Source organism: Oryzias latipes, chromosome 10 (genome assembly GCF_053564925.1).
Source record: "Oryzias latipes strain Hd-rR chromosome 10, Olatipes_Hd-rR_3.1".
Taxonomy (NCBI): domain Eukaryota; kingdom Metazoa; phylum Chordata; class Actinopteri; order Beloniformes; family Adrianichthyidae; genus Oryzias; species Oryzias latipes.
In genome coordinates this window covers 29,604,675-29,626,750 of record NC_136246.1, presented here as the reverse complement: position 1 = coordinate 29,626,750, position 22,076 = coordinate 29,604,675, and the positions used below count along the sequence as shown (strand labels likewise).

The 22,076-nt window shown below is 38.2% G+C and overlaps 1 protein-coding gene across 2 annotated transcripts in view; it reads right to left on the bottom strand.

Annotated features, from left to right (window-relative positions):
* aff2 (AF4/FMR2 family, member 2) overlaps positions 1–22,076 on the bottom strand; it is a 200,410-nt gene that overhangs the window by 34,448 nt on the left and 143,886 nt on the right. For both annotated transcript variants that reach the window (XM_020706761.3, XM_020706762.3), the window contains exon 10: positions 17,728–17,765. In XM_020706761.3, the coding sequence (XP_020562420.2) occupies positions 17,728–17,765 (38 nt within the window). The remainder of the gene's footprint in view (positions 1–17,727; positions 17,766–22,076) is intronic.

Sequence of the window (22,076 nt, the reverse complement as noted above, 5' to 3'; positions counted from 1 at the left end):
CTTTGATCAACAAGTGTTTAAAAATATCAAAAATTGATTTTGGGGAAAAAAACTGCAGCAACAGATGGGCTTAACTTGCAGATTTGAGAGTATTTTTATCTGAACTGAAGGGATGAATTTGATTCTTTCATCTCATTAAAATGCAGAACAATTTAGGAAACAACAGCTGTTCAAACTTGTTCTTCCTCAGCAGCTGAGAACCGTTTACATGAACCAGGGGAGTCCAAACCCAGTCTTCAAATCCTGGTGTCCTGGAGTTTTTCCTGACATTTCTGCCTGATTTGCTGCTGATTACCTGGATCAGGTGGGATCCAATGAGAAGCAGCAATAGCAGGGGAAGATGGAAAAAAAAAAGGAGCAGGACACCAGGGACTAGGATTGAACACCACTGAACACACAAATTAGTCCAAATACATTCAGTTGTGTCATTTGCTGACAGTGCAAAACCTGGATGGATGTTTCAGGGTGACAGATTCCTGTTTATGAATGACAGTTAACTAATAAAGAGGTATAAATAGAAACTTGGCAAACTATTTTTTTATCTTAATGCATTTAAGCTCCACATCTGGCAGCTGTACTTCGTGTTTTAAAGTCGCCCCTCGGTTTATCTTCATTATGCAACTTATGAAAACATAAAACTCTCGTTAGCTGTCCAAATATTTCCAGATGTAACCTGAGCCCCCGAGTTTCTAATCTTCTCGTGTTGGAATTTCCAGGTGCTTGACTGTTTGTTTAGCTCTTCATCACGTCGACTCATTAAAGAATTGAGCATTTTGGGGGTTTTATTAGCCATTTAAGGGAAAAAAGTCAACCCATCGTTATCGTAGGGGTCATGATGTGTCATTAGATTCAGAACATCTTAACACAGTTGAAGTTTTTGAACATCTAAACACAGTTGAAGTATATAAAAACTAAAGAGCAACAACAGAATAATTCGTTAAAATAAAGGTATATATAGAAATAGTACAAGGCTGAAAGCGAAAATGCATATTTTGGGTGTTTTAACATGCTCTTGTGCCTTTTTGTGGGGTTGTTCTGCATTCAACAGCCCCCCCCCCCCCCCCCCCCAAAAAAAAACAACGCAGAACTACTGCCACTCTGCAGGAACTATGTCCTATAAAATGACAGGTATTTTGATTTAGGCTAAAACTGGCATTGTTATAATGAAATGACCACTATGAAAACTGTAAAAATATGTCTTTATTATGATTTAGGATGCTTTGAATTTCCCATAAGGCCTGTTCTGTCTTTTTAGGTTATAAAAAAATATAACATTTGATTCACTGATGTTTTCGAACGTTTGTCTGCATTTATTTCATAAAGTTGACGACAAACTCGCAGTGACTACAACTGCAGTAAAACAAAACAATCTTTATTTATATAGCACTTTTCACATGTACAATAGCTTTAAGCCAAAACTAAACAAACAAAACAATACAAAAATAGAGCCCACCCCCTCCCCCAGACCCGCACACAACCGGCAACCCCTTTCACACCTCCCACCCCTTAACTGATGGAGATAAACATTGGGAGACAGAGTGCCCTCCTTCTAACTCGAACCTAAAATTAGAAATGTACAGCATTGGCTTTAGCCCAGTGATGCTGCACAGCTGAAATGAAAATCTGTCTTTATGAACCAATCTTTTTTTAATGCAACTTTACTTTTGAAGAATCTTCATTTTTATTCAACTTTTCTAACAATGCTTCTATCTTTACCTACGTTTGAAAACCAAGACTTGAATCATATTCTTCTTTTTTTTGTCTTCATTCGTCATGATGCAACATGTCATCTTTGCTATTGTTTCTTTTTCATTTATTTAAAGGACCTATATCATGCAAAATCTACTTTTTTGTGCTTTTAAGTTTATTAAAATGTTCATTCCTCATGAAAAGAAACCCAGACAGCAGCATTTTAATCCATTCGCACATATCTGAGCATTCCTCTAAAAACCTACGCTCTGAGTGTCACAATAACAGGCAGACAGCTGGATCCAAATGCAGCAGGTTTATTAACTCAGCTAAAAGTCTACAAAGCTAAATCAGGGTCAGGCAGGCCTGAGTCAATAACAGGCAATACGTTCATCACAGAAGAGGCAGGATGGTCAAAATCCAGGCAAAGGTCAGGACAGGTGGCAGGCAAACGGAGACAGAGACAGGGTCAGAAGACAGAAAAACGGGTCCAGATGTAACGCTTGGTAAGGAAGGCAGATTGGCACAAACGATACTTGGCACTCCAGTGCTTAAGAAAGCTGTGGTTGATTGAGTGAAATGATAGTCAGTTGTGCAGCATCCAGGAAGTGTGGTTAGAACTCTGGAGATGGTTTCCGCTGGTGACCAGAGGGGGAGACAGTGTTTCAACTTCGACAGAAAGTGAGGAACAGCCCTTTCCAGGAAGAGTCTGTGCTGCCAGCACCGCCCCCAGGCTAACAATCACACCCACTTTCTCAGCAGAGCTAGCGATGATTGGCTAAATGCTTTCCTTTTATACATACAATATGGACATCCATCTTTGCAAAATTGTGGATGTTTGTTTTCATGGAAGAAATGCTCAGGAGCTAACAAAGTTTTCTGTAAAGCACTTTGATTCATCTGAGTGTTAAAGCTGCTACACAACCCCACTCGTTTTACCTTACATGAAAATTTGATAATTGTCTGCATAAAAAAGATCCATTCATCTTCAGAACATTGAATACATTTCAAGGTCCCTGGGTTGCTGGAGCCTATCCCAGCAACTGGGGCTGGAACCAGGGCCTTTTAGGTGTGGGGTGAGAGTGCTAACTACTATATCCAAAAAAAAAGAAGTCTAACATCCGATCCTTGTGGAACTCCACAAACTGAAGAAAAGCCCACACCATTTTTCACATGAATTACCAATGAAATAAACTACTGAACACTTTACATTTTTCTTTTTTTTTTTAGTCTTTTTTAGTTCATCTGACCAATTTTTAAGGAATGCGAATAAGTCCGACCTAAAACAACGTTAACGTGTGACAGACAAACTACTGAAATGGCCATTACTAAATGCATTAACGCTGCATTGTGAACTCCTTGAATTATCTTTCATCAGCTGGCCTGCCTTTCATCCGTCCTTCCATGGTGGTTTAAATGGCCTCCTGGAGGCAACAACACACTTGCTTGTCCCGACTCGAGAACACACACAAACATGCTTGCACACAGAGAAATTGCAATTATGTGTAGTTCTCTTTGTGCGAGTGTGCACGTAATTTCAGTTCAAGGCTGCCATCACAGCAGGCACCAATCTGTGTGAGCAGTCAAGCAGCAAATCCATCAACTGTTCCTTAGGCAACGCACACATGCACGACCGTGGCGGCGTGTACTGTATGAATGCAGCCTGCGCCGCGTTTTTCCTCTATCATTACTCATATCTTCTCTGTCTCCTCTTCCTTTCATTTTCAATTAAATTTTCTCCTCAGGTTGCTCTATTAGAGTCCCAGAAGAAACGATAATGGCAAAACGTCAAGTTAACCCCTTTTCATACATAATTGTGTTTATTTGTGTGTGCGTCGTTGGCAGTTGTGTGCTTGGAAGACGCTGAAGCAGCTTCAGCGCTTTTTAGACAAACTAACTGGTGCAAATTAGCACAAAACTGACAGAGACACAGTTTATACCTTAATGCAAATCTTTCTTTGTAGCCATAATTGTTCCTGTAATGAAATCTAATCCCCTTTATTCATTATCACTAAATAAGCCTGGTTCTTTGACAGTTTTATGCTGTGTTTACTGTTTAAGTTCAGTCCCCTGGAAGGCATAATTGATTGGTTTTATTAGTTTTTATTGATGAGGCCAAGAGGGTTGTGCTAAAAGCTGGTGTGTTCGCAGTAGAACTGCAGGCAAATCCAGGAGTTTAAAAAACAAACAAGCACAGTGCTGATGTTGTATTAAGAGCCAGTAATAAAATGCTTTTGCAATCCACTTTTCCAGTTTATGTCTAGGAGGACGTTGTTTGTGACGCATCTTTCACTTGCTGTTGCTTTAGCTTATTGTTACTGTTTAACGGTCGGGTTGTGAATCTTTTCCTCCATATGATTCAACACAGATTTTGATACATAAATCCATACAAAAAAGATTAAGCTATTTTTTTTTACCTAAATAAATACATTCTAGATACGTATTATTCATATTTATTATTCGTTTAAGTCAACAAAAACAAAATCTCTTTGACATAAGCTACAAACATTCAGACCTGCATTTTGGGTATTTTAGACGGGTTTTTTTTCTTCGGGGTTAAATAAAAGTGTTCCATATTAATTTAGTCAGGTATTAATGGAAGTGCTGTGAAAAATTATGTTTAGTGCTTTACCAAAAAAAAAAAACAGTCAAATTAAGTATACTTGAGATTTGCACCACTTTATAGAAAATGCAAGCAATTTATGTTTAATATCAGAAATGCAACAATAGTTTTTAAATATTTAGAATAAATAAAGCCTTGACATAAAGACTTTTATTACTTTAATGTGATATCTATGTTTAACTAAATTAAGTTTGCAAAGAAAACAAAGACATTTATATTCACTTTTTTATTATTCTTTATCCAAAGGGAAGATCTAATTATGGAGACAGCAGCAAAGCTCTGTAACAAGCTTTCTGTACTCTTGTCTGCTGTGTAACTTGAATATTTTTGCAATAATCTCCAAACTCCAGTTTTGGAAGAAACCTTGTTACTGGAGGCTCGAAAAAGCTCTGCAGCTGCTGGAAACGTTAAGTTTCTTTAAATACTTTTCTTTTTTTTTTAAGTTAAAAAAATATTTGTTCTTTTAAACCACCAAAAATGAAGAGGCTTTTGCAGTCTGAGCATGTCAGGTCATAAGTAGTACTAAATAGACCATGCCAAAGAAAAACATTATCCAAAGTACTTCCAGTTGTTTTTTGGTTCTGATTTTTTTTCCTCCCTGAAAAAATCAAAACTCATGTTTGTTTGACTGCATATAAACTACAAACCAAAAGCTTTTTAATTGTACAGTTTCAAGCGGGTACAATATAATCTGATGAAGAAATAAAAGTGACGGCTCATTTTTTGCACAGAGATGATCAGGCATCGTCTGACTTTTTACCAGGAAGCTCCCTGTTGATGCATGAATTACTGGAATATGCAGGCAGAGATGCCGGGCAGATGGTGGAAGCAGACATATCCTGGCCTGCTGTTATGTCCCTTATTGCATTAAAAGAATCTTTTGATGAGTGACTGAGGAGAAGCAAAAGTCCTTTTGGTGAGTCAGCAGCAGCTTTCTGCTGCAGAGGAGACTCATTAGTATTATTGATTCCAACTCAAAAGAGCCAGACTGTAGCAATGCCACTACATTACTCTTCATAAAAGAAAAGGCATCACTTTGAAGGGATTTAGGTCTGTGTTTTTGAGAGCAGCATTAAAGCAGCATTGTATCCATGCACTTTAAATCCTAAAGTGTGGATGACAAATCTAAAAACAAAAACAAAACGTTGGTGTCTTATCCAAGAATGAGCATCCCTTCTTAAAGTTCAACACATTTAGTGTCGAGGTTTGCTGGAGGAAATAGCCTGTGGATGTTTTTTCTGGACTAATCCCTTACATACTGCCATGACGACCTTCACCATCCGACCTGTTTGCACCTGAGCAACAATGAGTCCAAACTCTGCCAACTCTACTTAAATTGTTTGGTCCAAGTGTGGAGAAGATGCAGGACAAAGGAGTAGCGCTTGGTAATGGAGTAATGGAGCAAAGATGCTTTTCTCAGCTTCTGCAGGAATTACGTTGAAGACTTACGGCTGTCAAAAGACTGTCAACACTGAGCCTAGCGCTACGATATTAAAGGGGTTAAAACGTGAAGCTTCGTGCATATCGTCCTTCGGAACGCGCAATCAAGCGACAGCGTCTAAAAAAAAAGTCATAACTGCGCGTTTTGGGCTTCCGTGTTCATAACTTTCGTTGTCATCCGTAGTTACACACGTTTCTACGACTGTTTTTGGGCTCTACATACAAAACGCGTTAAACCAGCTCTAACTTTGACCAATCAGGGATGCGGATTTGGTTGTGACATATGGATGGTGTCTTTTATTAATTCACAGAATTATACGGTTTGAACTGTAATTATTGAGGAGAAATTAATAAATGACACCTGAATAAATGCCAGCTGGAATTCTACAACACCAAAAGTCTTTCAGATATGCAATAGAGTTGTGAAAGAAAAAGCTTGGAGCAAGATTTGCACTACTTCAACATTTCGCGACAAGCCTCTTCCAACTGGTGGCGGACATGGGGTAGTAAACAGTGGTAAAACGAAAAGAAGAAGCAGCCCCTCCCTGTTTGTCCAGTGTGAACACCATCGGTCAAATGCCAGGTAGCTTGAGGCACATGTAAACCCTTCCATCAGAGAAACTTGGCCCCCTGTCTTTGGTCTAAACCACGTGTCAAACTCAAGGCCCACCATATAATTTTATGTGGCCTGCGAGAGCAGAAAAGTTTTTAATTTCCTAAAATAAAAAATAAAAATTGGTGTGTATTTATTCATATCTAGGGGGAATTGGACTTGAAATATGGGATTGGGCAACCATCTATTAGGACTTAAACACTGTCCATACAACCTAAGCTGACAAAATCAAATGTAAAAGGATTTATGCTAGAATAACAAGCAAACATATGTTTTCTATGCAACTGTAATTGTCATTTTTAAAAGTTATAATAAATAAATGATGAGTTATTTAACATTAAGGAGTAGTTACATTTATTATTCATTACATTTAGTTACATGTATAAGTTACATCTTGCCCTTTGAGGACAGCCGCTTTGCTGATGTGGCCCTCAGTGAAAATGAGTTTGACACCCCTGCTCTAAACGGATACCAGGATAAGATTCTAATTGGCTACAACTTATTTAGTAGAACCTGAGTCGTTCATCGCACCTGATCCTATGAATTAATGAGTTCAAAAGAGCAAACTGCAGCTCTTCTCTTTAAGTGACAAAAAACTACCCAGATTCCTTCATCTAAGTACCTGATTGTTGGATGAGTGTCTGGTTCGTTACTCAAATCATCAGCCTCCCAAGCGAGCCGGCCCACACAGTCAATAAGACATTTGGCAGGAAAAACAAGGTGAGAGCAGTCCCTTTCATGCGTCTTTATTGTTGGATGAGAGAGGAATTTCTGGGAGAACATGAATGTGTCTCCATGCAGCGCGCAGGAGAAGGATTGAAGATTGAAGTTTCATTAAGTTTGCCTATGTTTTGTTTTGGAATGCTTACAAGATGAATAGTGTCTCTCATGCTGCACAGGAAACTCCTCAGGAGATTGAGTATAACGAGAAAAGGGACATCTATTGCATTTCCTAGTGTTTTGTATTGGTTTACTAAAAGATAAAATGAGGTTTGAGCATGCAACAAATACAATGAGGTGGTAGTTCTATAAGGAGCAGGAGTAAAAGAACAGAGAGGTTTTTAGTCCGTTTTTACCAAGTGGGCCGGCCTTTTATTAGTTTTCTGGTAACAGAAAGCATGTGTGTGTGGTTTGGAAGAACGGGATGAAAAGAGAACTGTAAGAATGTGACAGCGTTATACTTGACTGGGTCGCTCCCCTCCTCTTTTCTCAGGAATCAGCCGTCAAAAATAATTTAATGCTGCAGTTGGTGCCAAATTAAAATGGAGCGCCAGCTGGTGCAGACTGACGGAGCAGCTTCTGACACAACAATTCAGCGACTTTTCTCTGATGTTCCGCTGAAGTTGAGACATGTGTCCTCCAGGAGGAAGTTTGTTTGTCTGAGTGGCAGCTTGACAGATGTTTTGTTGCGTTTTAGAGCGCAAATGCCAATTATTATATTTGTTCAAGCTTTTAATGTCATTTTCATTTAATTGGGGACATTTCTCTAATACTTTTGACAACTTGATATTGCTTTTATAAACAGCCTTCAAACTAAATTAAATCAAACAATGTATTAATTTATCATTTTTCAAATCCTTTTATAGTCATTTTAGATTACATAATCAGTAATGCAATACATACATTTTCAACATAAACCCAAATTAAAAGCAAAAATCTTGTAGATTTGACAACACCTATTAGGTTAAAAATTGTTTAAATTTTATTCAAAATAAATTTAATTTAAAACCTTCATATTTTATTTTTAATGCAATAAAATCAGGATTTTTATGTAACTTGAGGAATTGTGTTAAAGGGAAAAGACAGATTATTTTCAATGTAAAAAAACAACAGTTTGCACACCAAGGATTACTAATATTTGCGTGTTATATTTAAAGAATTCAAGCAAAAAAGAAAACACAAAATATTGAAATTTAAGCAAAAAACACATTTGTGATCATGTTAAAGTAAAGTTATAGCTATAACTAAATATGTACAGCAATAAACAGGATTTGTTTGCAACCATTTCCACTTATTCCTTATTATTAATGAATAGGGTTTTTTATTAAAGTTTTCAGTTTTACATTTTGTTTTGTGTGGTTTATGATAAGAAATGTTTCCTTTTTTTGAATTGTTTTATGTAAAAGAGTGTTAGCAAAAAAAAATAGTTAAATCCAACTTTTATACTTGTGTTTTTAAGTTGTTTTCTTTCATAGTTGACATCCAAGCGGTGGAGCTCATTCCGAGACGTCGCTGTTTGTCCTGAGTGCACCTGTGTCAGCGTTGCATAAGCAACACAGATTGGTCTGATAAAGCAGCTTCTGACAGATCCTCAGGCTCCAGCAGAAACTCGGGTGTCTGTCTGTTTATCCGTCTGATAAAATCACAAGCACAACAGGGGAAATGAAAGCCTAACGACAAAACGATGTGTCGGTGTGATGTGTCCTGTGGGCTTCAAAAAGATCCGCGTGGCATCCACACTCTTGAAGGCTGCAACAAAGCCGCACTTTGTGAGGGGGGGTTAGCGTACTGAGCGGCGAGGGTTCAGCGCTGCAGCTCAGAACGAGGACGGCAGAGGTGGCTGCGAGTTCACTTCAGTCATCAGATCATTAAAACTGTACAACCTAAAGGTTTATGAGTCAGATTATCGAGAATTCTCAAATCTTTGCTCCGAGGCAACGGCGGAACAGACTGGAATGTCTATAATGTTCAAGAACGCAGATTCTCATTAATTCTTTCTCAAATGATTCATTCATGAGAACTCACGGCCTTGATAAAAAAAAAAAAAAAGATAATCTATTCACTGCTTCTTAATGCCCTCAGTAAACCAGGAGCCTGTGATTCTTCTCTGCAGCACAAAAACCCACAGTAGAACTTTAAAAATCTTTTTTTTTTTTGCAAAGCATCTTCTCGTTCTACAACCTTGAAAAGAAGCTCAGACGTTTATGTTGTTGGTTCAAAGACGCAGCCGATAGGTAAAAAAAGTCCAAATATTTTTTCAAGTGGGAGAACTTCTATAAACCGAGAAGAACAAGACCCCAAATCTCCATAAAACACACAAATAGCCAGAATGTTTGTTTGGTAAGTTTTTCATGGGGACTTTCTGCATTTTCTCTCATTCCTGCAACGTCCTTTTTGTTGCTGAATCGGCCATCTTTTTCTGTGTTTCATTTGGTTACCCTTCCCTTTAGTCACCCCGCAAACCTCATTGACTGTCGGCCTCTCTTAGGCTTTTCAGTAATCCATTGAATTTGGATCAAAGGAGCATTTTCTCCTGTTTGATTGAGACTTGCATGTTCGATCAGGCCCTCAGCGGATGCCTTGTTCACCACCTGCTTGTATTGATTGTGTTGTGCACTGACGCCTCAGCTCTCCTGGCTTCTCTTCTGCTGACTTGCAGAATGTAGAAGAACTCTATTCTCAATCCATTGATCAACCTCATTGGGATCCCTGTACGATAATCTCCCCTAGTTGCATGTTAAGGATGACACCGGACTCCTCGTTTTCTGTTAGCCGTTCATCTGAGAGCAACGACAAGTTGTGTGTGTAACAGTTAATTTATACAGCAAATACTGGTGTTCTGCAACAATAATTAGTTAGCTCCCTGAAGTGGATTGCAAACATTTTCTTGAAAGAATTTGCTGATTAATGACTGATACATGTAAAAGTAATCAGTGTTTTTGTTTTTTCATTAAAACATCAGTTTTTGAAATTGTGCATTTTGTGTTCCTTGTTCCAACAATCTATATTTGAAAATAAACCTTGGTAAATCCTTCATTAGTAATTCATGTTAGAGAATATTGTAATAGTTTTAGCAGCACAAACATCAGAATATTCGGTTTTGGAGCCACTGGTGTGAAAAGAGCCCATCTGATGGGATCGGAGCGTTTTAAAGAGCTGGAATACTCGTCACTGGAATGTGTGAAAATGCTGAAAGTTTCACACTTCTTTTATTTTAGTTCTTTTTTGTGTTTTTCATTCAGTCAGTGTTGAAGGCAATCGGACCAAAATGTCTGATGTCACGCAAATTTAAGTCAAGTAAAGTCAATCTAACGTGAGGGGAGAAACATTGGGAATAAAACTTCTGCTAGTCTTCTCCCATTTATTGATAAACTCCTTTAACTTTTGCACTTTTAACTTTTAATTTCTGATTCTCTAGAAAGCCTACATGCGTTCACACCATTTGACTGTATGAGAGAACTGGACTGAGCGACTCCTCGCCCCCCGCGTTCCAAACAGGAAGTACCTGGTGGCTCCAAGAAAGCAAGATCCCATAGACTTCTTTAGAGACATAAACAGCTATTACTCAGTTATTATATTGTCAGATTAACCATTCTTGCTCTGCTACCTTTTTTAATATTCTTCATAATCCTAATATATAATAATATATAGGGCCAGTTTGTAATCCAAGTTAAAAACTGGCTCATCAGATGCCTCAATAAAAGTATGTGGGGCCTGCTGATCCCCACATCCGACATCTATAAGCCTTAGACAGATTTCGTGTAGCCCGCTGTCACATGGTAGGGGGGTGGACTTCCAACAAGCTCACTCCTGATTGGTGAGAGTGGTTGTCATGAAAATAAGGACTCAGTCCCACTCTAACCAATCACTGCTTAATTATATCTGGCTCCAACATAGCTACTGAAATGACCTTATTTGGTTGAAGCATGGAGTAAACCATTTTCTATAGATGACATCACACTCCCTCGGTCCATATCTACTGTACAGTCAGTGGGTCGCACTGAATGCATTTAGCTCAACACATTTTTAACCCTTTCAGCTTCAATATATGCAAACGTCTGCAGCAGGGATTCTTCAACAATCGGTTCAGTGGTGTAACACATCGTCTGGTTTTAAACGGAAAACTGAGAAATTCCTAGTGTTTACACCAACCATTGTCTGCAAAAAAAGAAAAACTAGCAAAAAATGATGAAAAGCCTTCACAAAAGGCCCTTCTATGTTTGTACTCGGAATGAATGACCCCTTAAAGAGTTACTCCAATGAAAATGGTGTTTTTTAACATATTTTTGTTGCATTTTTCTAATGATGGAGGGCATACCTAAAGATGCACCAAAATTAGAGTATTTCTTTATTCAAATTATTGTGAATCAAATGAACAAACACTGTTGGAAAAAGAGTTGCTTGCCATTTCTGTTAATGTAACCATTACTGGTGCCTTAAATTATGTCAAACTTTAGACTTTTTTTCTGCTACAGCAATTCTTCAAACACATCCTTTTCTATTAAGCCAAAGACCTTGATTAGGTTTAATAACAGGTAATTATTCCTACGTACAATCTTGGACTATTTTCAGCGAGGCAGTGATGTGGACTTTTCAAATTCTCCAGTTTGGACTCTTTTACCATTAATTAACACTGAGAAAATCAACAGGAGGAAAATCACAGCACAATAGATACTTGCACATTTTGGACACGTTCCACTTGGTGCAACATAAAATTGATCTGCCACGAATGACAATGGAGCTGTTGGCTTGGAGCCAGACGAACATGCAGCGGGTACAGGCTTTAATGGAGGAGGAGGTGGCGCAGGTACTTCCTTCCTTAGAATAGGTGACGAGAGGACGAGGAAGCATGTAAATTATGTGTAAAGGTCTTGCCGGAGTGTGAAGTGATGTTGCAGGAGGCCATCTGTGCTCGGTTCATCTGTCGTCTCATCATCTGCCTTCAGTTCGCTGGTTCTGCTTCCACTTGGCAGAGCTTCCTGCAGCACAGCTGGCTCCTCGGTCTCTCTCTCCCCCCTCAATCATGTTCACCTTTATGAGCCTGCTGGAATGTGTGTGTTTGTGTGTGTTTATCTTTCATGAAGAAACTTTCATTTCAGTAAGTACACACTGATATAAAATATACGAGGCTGCGACTACCTTTGACAAAATCAAGGCAGACATTTATGATCGATGGTTGTTTGTGGGTCCTGGATATGAAAAATTGTGTCCTTTTATTATGGTTTCACCTGCTCACAAGTTTCTTTGCGATGTGTGTATGTGTGTGTGTATGTGTCTTTGTGTATGTTTGACAGTGTTTGCCCGCGGCTGCACTGTGGGGAAGGCTATAATGGGCCTCCATTTGCACATATGTAGTGTGCCGATCCCTGCGGGGCCTCAGTTATTGTTTGAAGAGGTCTATCACATTTGAACTCGCCGCACTTGAGCACAATGACAAGCTGCAACCACGCCGCGTGTGACCCGCCAACACGTCTGTGTTGTCGATCAGAACTGAGAGCCACTTATGGCCGAGTTGAAACTTAAGATGTGTGGTCTCAACCCATCAGGTTCAACTTTAAACTGAAAGAAAAAGCCATAGGATGCAGTACGATACTATTTTAACTTGGTTAATTAATGTCAGTAAGTCCCACCCTTTGTGTAATGCTACGTCTACAGCGGCCACGTGTCTAGGAACGCACTGAAAGCAGGTTCTTGGACACGCTTTTAGAGTGCGGTGTTCACACTGGACTGTTGCTGCATAAGACCAGCGCATGAACTTGCAGTTGGCAGAGGCTTGATGTGAGATCCCCCCCCCCCCCCCCCCCCAGTTTTGCTACCTATACATCACTACCAAATACAACTTCCTGATTGGTCCAAGTTCAACTGGTTTGACTTCCAATGCGTGTTCAAAAGAAGTGCGTTTTGTGTGTAGAGCTTCATTAAGCGACATATGCGTGCATATACGTGCGTTTACATGGAATTTTCCCTGAAAGTGGTCGCTTGAACGCGCGTTGCCAAGGGTGGTGTAATTGTAGCTTTAGGCTTGCTCTGTTCTGGAGGTTAGCTTTGAGAATCACATAAAAAAATCTGCAAGGAAAGTAAGGTATTTCTTTTGGATGAGAAGGCGCACCGTTTCAAGGCTACTTACGTGTGACGTCACCCGTAGAAAATTGTCTTACTTCTATTTTTAAACAAAATTAAGTCAATACAGTTGCCATTTTTACCCCCATGTGATTGGTCCAAGTCAGTCTGAGTCATCGTGTCAATGGCAACCACTCTCGCCAAACAGGAGTGAACCTGTTGGAAGTCCACACCACTACATCTAATCTGTCAAACGTTCTGAATGTTGGGGGGGCTGGGGCCAGCAGGGACCACACACCTCTATGGAGGCATCTGATTGGCCAGTTTATAACCTGAATGAGTTGAACTACACAAAAAAATGTAATGAAAAAACTCAGGATAGGCAAAAAAAAATGTTCAGAACAACAATGTTTATTCTGACAAATAGAATATCTGAGTAATAGCAGTTTATATCTCAGTAAGTCTTTTTGGCTTCTTGGAGCCAGCGGGTAATTCATGTTTGGAAGGTGCGGTGGGAGGGGTCACTCAGTCCAGTTCTCATTTTCAATCAATGAGAGACACAAAACAGTCAGATAATGTGGTATGAATACACTACCCAGAATCACTAAAGGTACCAGGCAGAGGGGTTGATGGGAAGTTTTCTAGTGAACTGTGTTATTTATGTTCACTTCCTTTATCTGTAACAAACAGTCGATGCAGAGAGTTTAACAGAATAGACAAATCAAACTTTGTTGACAATGGCTCTTCAATTGTAACATAAAATACCAAACAATAAACTAACATTTCAGGTCATGAAGTTAAAGCACAGTATGTGTCAATCTGCCAGGCTTTTGACTACAGTACCCAGAATGCTCCAATAATCCATCAAGCTCTGGGTTTTTAAAGTTTACCAGAGTCGTACTGAAGCATTTGGACAGACTTTTGAGCACCGTGTAGCACTAAAAATCAGTTTGAGCTAAGTAAACACAACCAGAATTCACACATAAGATGCACACGATTATAAGGTTCCCTGACAATATTAACAAAATTAAAGGATTTTAAGTGTCTTAGGTCAGAAACATAGGGTGTTACGAAAACTTAAAAAAAAGCTGGCTTAGAAAAATGCAACTTTTTTTCCTTATAATTTTTCCATTCAGATTAATATCAAAACAGCTTTTAATAATTATGGTTTTCACATTTTTGTTTTTATTTAGTCCATTAATTGTCTTATTGCAATTATTAAAACATTTGTGAGTATTTAAAAATATATCGGAAGTGTACATTTTTGTCTTTTTCTTTGAAAGTTTTCATTTTCCTGCTTAGTGTTTCTTTTCTTGGATCTAAAGAACCACAGGAAAGAAAATGTTCTGTGCCGTGATGTTCTGTTTTCATGGATAAAAGCCCTTTAACTCAGTCGCTTCTGCACCCCAGTAAAAAGCTTTCTTCATTTCTTCTGCACCACCAAAGAACAAAGAACGTTTGCCTTAAATTATCTGAAAAACCTGCTTCACATCTACAGCCTGAAAGCAGGAAGTGCTTAAAAAATGAGAATGTCTGTGAAATGACAGGTGAAATGTTCAAGAAACCCAGAGAAGAAGTTCTGTTGATTTACAGTCAAGCTTTCAGATTTGCTGCAGCTTCTTTGTTGAAGACGAGCGGCGCTCAGAGAGGCAGGAGAGTGCTGTGCTTCTCCTTCTTACTGCCTAAAATAAAGTTTATTCTTTAACTAAGCCAAGATTCCTTCTTTTGTGCCAGAAATATTCCATCACCTCATGTTTCTTGACCTAGGTTACACTGTGACTGACAGCAAAAGCAAACGGTTTAATATCTGATCTCAAATGCAAGCGCATCCATTTTTTATGGCTTTTTACTGTATCGACCGTTTCACCTGGAGAAATGCCATCTCTACTCACGTCATTGTGGATTGACCGAATCTAACAGACGTCAAGTGCTCTTAAGTAACAAACTTAAAAAGGAAAATTCAAATCACCGTAGGCCGAGTTCCTCTTCAGCGTGATAAAAGACGCAACGTGAGAACACTGGAGTCTAAAAGCTGCCTAACGTTGTCGGATAATAGGGGGTTTTAGGAGCGCCACTGTGAAACAGAAGGCTAGCGGCTGGAACGTGGATGAGCCTGTCAGAGCTCGTCTGTATGGATGGTGTGAGGAGTGAGACGGTGTGTGTTGTTTCCGTGGGGGATATAGCCGGTGGATCGCTCGCAGCATCTCCAGTCCCAGCGCCCCTGCAGGATGTGTGTGCTCTGCTCAGTAGATTGGGCTGCTGAGTGAATGGGCTCATTAGCGGTAGCAGAATAACACATGGCCTGGGGCGCAGGCAGACTTTCACTCTAACTCCCCCCTATGCACACACACAGTCGTTGCTCCAGACATGCATACTAATGCTGTCAGATTGTAAACAGAGCAAGCCTCGTTTAAAATGATGCGTATATTTTTACACACCAGTCGGCTTTAAAAAACGTCCAGGGAAAACGAGCTAATGAGAAACTGAGGTTGGTGTCAAAGTCAGCTGTTTGCAAGAATTATTAGCAGCTAACATTTTCACCAGTGAACAAGCGGCTGACACGTTCCTCCATGGACAATCGTGACTGGCTCGGGCAGTTCTGAATGCTTTAAAATGTTCAAAGCAAAGAACAAAGATGCGCGCAACTTCACAAAAGTAGTTTTTCTTTAATGAAAAAGTGTTTCATCTGTGGCCTCCTGGAATTTAGGGGGCAGCCCAGATTCAGCGAAGAAACAGCAGGAGATGTTCAAACCAGAAGCCAATAATATGACCTTTTTCAGTGAAAACCAAACTCACCATTTCAGTCTGAAGTGTATATATATATAGTTCTAAGAGCTGCTTTTTATTCCAAAATGGTGGGTAAAAAAGAAAAAAAAGTTATTTGTTTACATACTACCATATTTTCTGGAGTATAGGTCACATTTCTTTCTACATTTTACTTTTTTTTTTATTCCTATCACACTACACTTTTAATAATGAATCATTAAAAATCTCAAACCCAGATAAAAAAAAGGCACAAAGAAGAAAATAGGCTACATCAATGAGTCATGTAACTACTGTTGTTTAATAAGAGGCTGCACTTCTTCCCTACCACATCTCCCCACAAGGCATTTTTTTCTACGTTTATCACGTTTTCTGATTTTCAGTCTTGATTTTCTTTAAAATTTTTCCTTATAAGACTCAGTTTCGTCTTGACATACTGGATGCAGTGCAGTGTGCCTACGACAAGGACCAGAGCTGATGCACATTTAGTACCATCTCAAGCAAAAATGTTTTCTATCCAGAATTACTGCAGTAGGGTTGGTATTCAGGACAAATAAGTAGATAAGACCTGTTTAACTCTTCAACACTGGAGACAACAGCTAAATAACACGCTCTTTGACCTACCTTAACTCATCAACTGTTTATGCAATCAATAGGAATTCTGACGCAGAGGAAAGCAACTTTTCATAATGACTTTGCAGCTATATCTAACATCTTACTTACGTGTTGCATAAACCGCTTCAGAATCTGTTGAATTTGCGTTAATTGTATCAATGGTTGATGAGTTGCGGTGGTCAACAGAATGGAAACAATGGAGCTAAAGCTCTGGTGTTACAGGGTTTGGAGAAAAATGTGTTTTTCCTTTTTTGCTAACTTCTACTGGACTTAAAAAATCCATGTATGCTTTAAATGTAGGTGGGAGGGGCAGAGTCACTGGCTGCAGCATCAACTAATTGTTCAGTCATACATAAACGGTGCTCTAATGGTTCTCCAATAAATCCATAGAACATTCTTATTATTATCGGTGGCGGGTAAAGAAACTGTCGTCAGTAAATATTCTGTATCATCATTGAGTAAAGTTATTGTACACAAATCATCAGATCTTTAACTGATTACCTGATTATGTGATTTTTCGAGTGGCAAGGTAATGAGATGTTTCTTCCAATAATTAAAAAGCAGATTAGCACGTATATAATTCCTGCCAGCATGCTCAACTTCATCCAGTATAGTTTGTAGTTTTCAATTTGCACATGTGTAAACAAAATGTAAAACATGGGTAATGGTTGGAAATCCAAGTCAACCACCGTTTTTATCTTGTGGGATACAAATGGACGACAGCAGCAACGTGTTGTTTCTCTTGCATATATAGCTAGCAAAGCAAATGCTTCAATCCTCTGCATTGTTAGTTTTCCAAATAACAGTGAAGTCTTGAAAGTAACAGAAATGTCAGAAAATTGGACTACCATGAAGACCAGATTTTCTCATGATCACATAATTTGCCAAATAATATCTGATTACTCAGCTATCTGATGTTGGTCTGCATTCAAACGGGCAAACTCCTACTTTCTTTAAAGCATCTCATGTTAAATTATCTTGTTTAATAATTTCCTGTTTCTAAATTTTGCCATTAGGTTCAAAACCAATATGTATTTTCTTTTTAAAATGGCAATTTTTTTGTCATAGCTTTAGCTTCTTGGGTACCAATAAGCCTTAGACCAAATATTTCATTATTTATTAACCCCAATCCATAAAAAAAGGTTAAAAAATATGGTCTTTTGTGGTTGATCATATGCTCTTTCAGATTTTCCAGATGTCTTACCTCGCCGTTGTGCCTCTGGCTTTGTTCTTGTCAGGCGCCTGTCAGCACACAGACAGAAAAACAAGTTTAGTTTCCCGTTTGTGGACAGCGCTGTGCTGCCGATTCAGCCATGCATATTGACAGTAAGAAATTATACACCACTGTTAAGCAATTAATATTTCCTTTAATAGATTTGAATATTAACCTGTAATTAAACCAAATTCAGTGAGATTTAGTTTCACAAATGAAGGGATTTTTTTACTTTCTAATAAAGAAAACACACACACACACATAAAGGCAAAGTAGCGATCCAAAAAATGCAATAAAAATTAACAAATATATCAGCTTCATTTAGATGAAAATATTACCACACAAAAAATATATGTGGAAATGACATGCCGCTGAAGCTTTTGTCATTTGGCAACCGTGTAATTCATTTTTAGACACATAAATATTTAAAAAATGTACAAAATAGCCTACAGTTTTACTTAAAATCTTAATCAACCTATAAATTTCCAACTCCAGTGAAGTTTCCATACCAACATGTTTGCACCCGAACTCGTCATATATGGACATATGGGTAGACCCCCCCTCTTTGTCATGATTTACAACAGAAAAGGAAATTCACATACACATACATATATATATATGTATATATATATGTATATATATATATATATATATGTATATATATATGTATATATATATATGTATATATATATGTATATACGTATATATATATATATATATATATGTATACATATATGTATACATATACGTATATATATATATATATACATATACGTATATACATATATATATACATATATACGTAGTTTCTAAACAGCTTAATTAAACTGGTTGTAAGACATTAACAAATGATAAGTAATGTACTTATAAGCAACTTACAAAAACATTACTAGTGCTTGTTAATGTCTTATAAATAGTTTATTAAGGACTTTTATTATAAAGCGTTACCTATATATATATATATCTATATATGTATATATAGATATAGATACATAGATATATTTTTACAAATTTAGATGATCATCAATAGAAGTGTAAAGGCATTTGCAATGACAACTAAAATAGATGTCACTCAAGATAACAAGATTACTATTTACCAATCATATTTTGGAAAAATGGGGTAAATAAAGTGTTAAAACTTCTCTCATTTCAAGTCTTTTTGCCATCTCAATGCTGCACGGTCTCCATCTTTAATTATAGACATCTTTTTTATGCCATTATTTCTTTTTATTTTAGGGGAAAAAACACAACATTTTTTTTCAGACACACTTCCCCCTCCAACCTTTTTTCCACCCTTTGTTACCTTCCAGACAGTTTAGTACATGCCTACATCAATTATAGTGGCAAAACAAAAATGTTCAACTGAAATTCAGCAAATATCATCCTGTAATTTCTCTTCAAGCACCATAAACCAGCAATTAACATAAATGACTTGAACATAAACGGGACGTTTTGTCTCGACTGGCTTGTTGTTTCACTCCACTGAAGGAAGGTGATTAACTGAGCTGGAGAAGTTCCTGATGGATCGATTCAGACCTGGAGGCGAGAACAACAAACCTCCTCAGATCTTTGACTTCTGGAGACTTGTAAGTCTCACAAAGGGGATTTGACTGTGAATATATTTATCTTGCTGCTGGTTTTACTCAGATTGGAATAAAGATCATCCCAACTGGAATTTATTCACACATTTTTCAGTAGTTCAAACACAACCGTTGTTTTTTCTATAAAACAGGCAGAAAATGAGATGTTTCATTTTATTTTGACAATATTCACTTCCGTTTTTCTCCTTAAAAAAAAGATTTTAAGTAGGTGCCAAACATCCTGATGTTTCACAGCAGCCTTAACGAGGCTTTAAAGCCGCCTACACCAAAAACAGCAAGCAGGCACTTGGCTCTATCCTTGTCTTAATGCTGTCGTTTGACTTTGCGAGAGATTCTTTCAGGCACTTCGAACAGCTCAGTTTAAAATCCTGTTTCTCATGCAACTCTTTCTCAGGGCTGCAGGAATGAAAACACAGCAGAGTCAATCATCTCCAACCGGCACTTTGTTTCATATTCAAACATTTGCCTGCAAAGTGGACTCAATTAAAAGTTGAATTTGAAAGTTGAAATTGTTTCCTTTTATTCAAAGAACTGTTCATTTTTTAGGTCCATATATACGTATATATATATATATATATATATATATATATATATATATATATATATATATATATATATATCTATATATATATATATATATATATATATATATATATATATATCTTGCTTTAAGGCCTAATGCGCTGGTTCAGTGTCTTGAGCAAGGACACTGAAGGCCTCTTGTGTTGGACATATTTTACTGTACCAACAGGGGTTATGAATCTTCTGAAAAACCAGAGGTCTGTCTGAATAAACTCCTAAACTCTATACTTTGGTTTTATTAGAGCTTCGTTTTGTGAAAATTTAAGGATTTGTTGTGATTAACAGATGTGTGGTCCCAACAAATCACCTTCTTCATGTTGTCCAAATTCCCCTTTCTTTTATAATCCTGTTGAATTGGATGGTATAAATTCCCCTCATTATGTCCTCTTCAGAAGTCAGAAATGATATCGTTTATCTTCAAACGGTATAGCCCCAGCTTTTACTCAAAAACTGGCTTGGCTTTAAAAGTTAATGGAAGTTGGCTATTATTTGCCTCGCAGACGGGTAAACAGGGTTCAGTTTACTGTTAAAATGGTACGGTATCATATTTACAGCCACATAATGTAGACAAGAGCACTAGCAGTGTTAGTTACCAAAGCAATGTGGAGTATTACCAATTACTACTAATACTAATTACTAATACTACCGACTGGCTAGGAGACCGGCTACAACTGGACTATAAGAAGCAGGTCACAACCACTACCTGAAAGCAATGAATGGAAACTCCCACTTGTTGCTTCATGTTTCAAACTTCTGTTATCAACCTCTAATTTTCTTAGCCCCCCCCATCTAACATCCCTCTTTCGTCTTCCCTCTTCTTTTCCGTCTGGGCCAACAAAAATAAGGTAACAAATAAAATCAATAATAAAAATGTTTAACCTAAATTACAAATGGGGTTTATACAAATATACACCTTATGTGTCAGAAGATCCATAATCCCATTGTAACAGCAATAAATGACCTTTTTGTAAAGCCGTTTTTGGGCTTTATGTACCAAAAACACGGCCATTGAACGCACGTTTCAAGTTAAACCTGGTTGAACTTTGACCACCAGGGAGTCAAAATTGTTAGGGACGTTTGGATGGCGTCCCTTATAAATTTTTCAGAAGTGCCAACAATTGGTTAATAGCTAACGGAGGAGAAATTATACCGAGTCCTTAAATTATTTTTTTCTATCAGACACTGGTTTGTTTTTTGTAAAACGTACCGACATGTTTCGGGGGAATACCTTCCGGCTTCGTCAGGGTCGTCATCAGCTGGTAGTGTGTGACGTCTTTAAAAACAGATGATTGTGACTAAGGCGGAGTCACCTGTCAAACTTTGACAAGTGACTCCGCCCCTTGATGTCCGTTCTTTGCTGGAGGATGTTGCTCCAGGTGTGGGAGAGCAGGAAGGCCCATTCATCCCTGTTCATAGAAGTATGGGCTGGCTTTTCTTAGGAGAAATTAATTATTGCAGTTTGTGCCCGGCTGGAATTATATGACACCATGTCTTTCATGTATTCCAGTAAAAGAAAAAGCCTGAAGTAAGATTTGCACCGCTTCGCCATGTGGCACCAAGTGTCTTCCAACTGTAGGCGGCGGACATGCGCTAGTGAACTGTAGACAAAGAATCCCCTCCCTGCTTTTCCAGTGTGAAAACCACATGTTGAATGCGCATCACATGGTTGAAATGCAGACTAACCAATCTTCCTATTCCTGGGTCAGTTTAATGCCAAGCACAGACCGTGGGTAACACACAAAACCAGTAAAAGCTATCCTTTCCCACATGAGCTCAAGACTGCCGTGTTTACTGGCTTGACTTCAAGCCTGTGCAGTTTGACCTCTATTTACTCTGCAACCTTTTGAACTTATCGATTAGCGACTCCTCAAACCTTAAACACTCTTCCTTGCTCTGTTTTGTGCCGAGTGTCTAGTTTACTTCCTCGCACTTTGTTACTTCTTATCTGTCTTTCCTGGTTTATTAGGAGCTGCAGCTCTTTTCTCTGTGGAAAAATTAAGCTGCTCGTCTGCAGAAAAGCCTTTCCAGCCTACACTATAGTGGATGACACCATCTGAGCTCTTCAGAAAGAGGGGATACAGCCACTATCTGAGACACAACATGAAACCTGTCATTATCCAAGGAATACATGCAGTTAGTGATGACATAGCTGTGGTG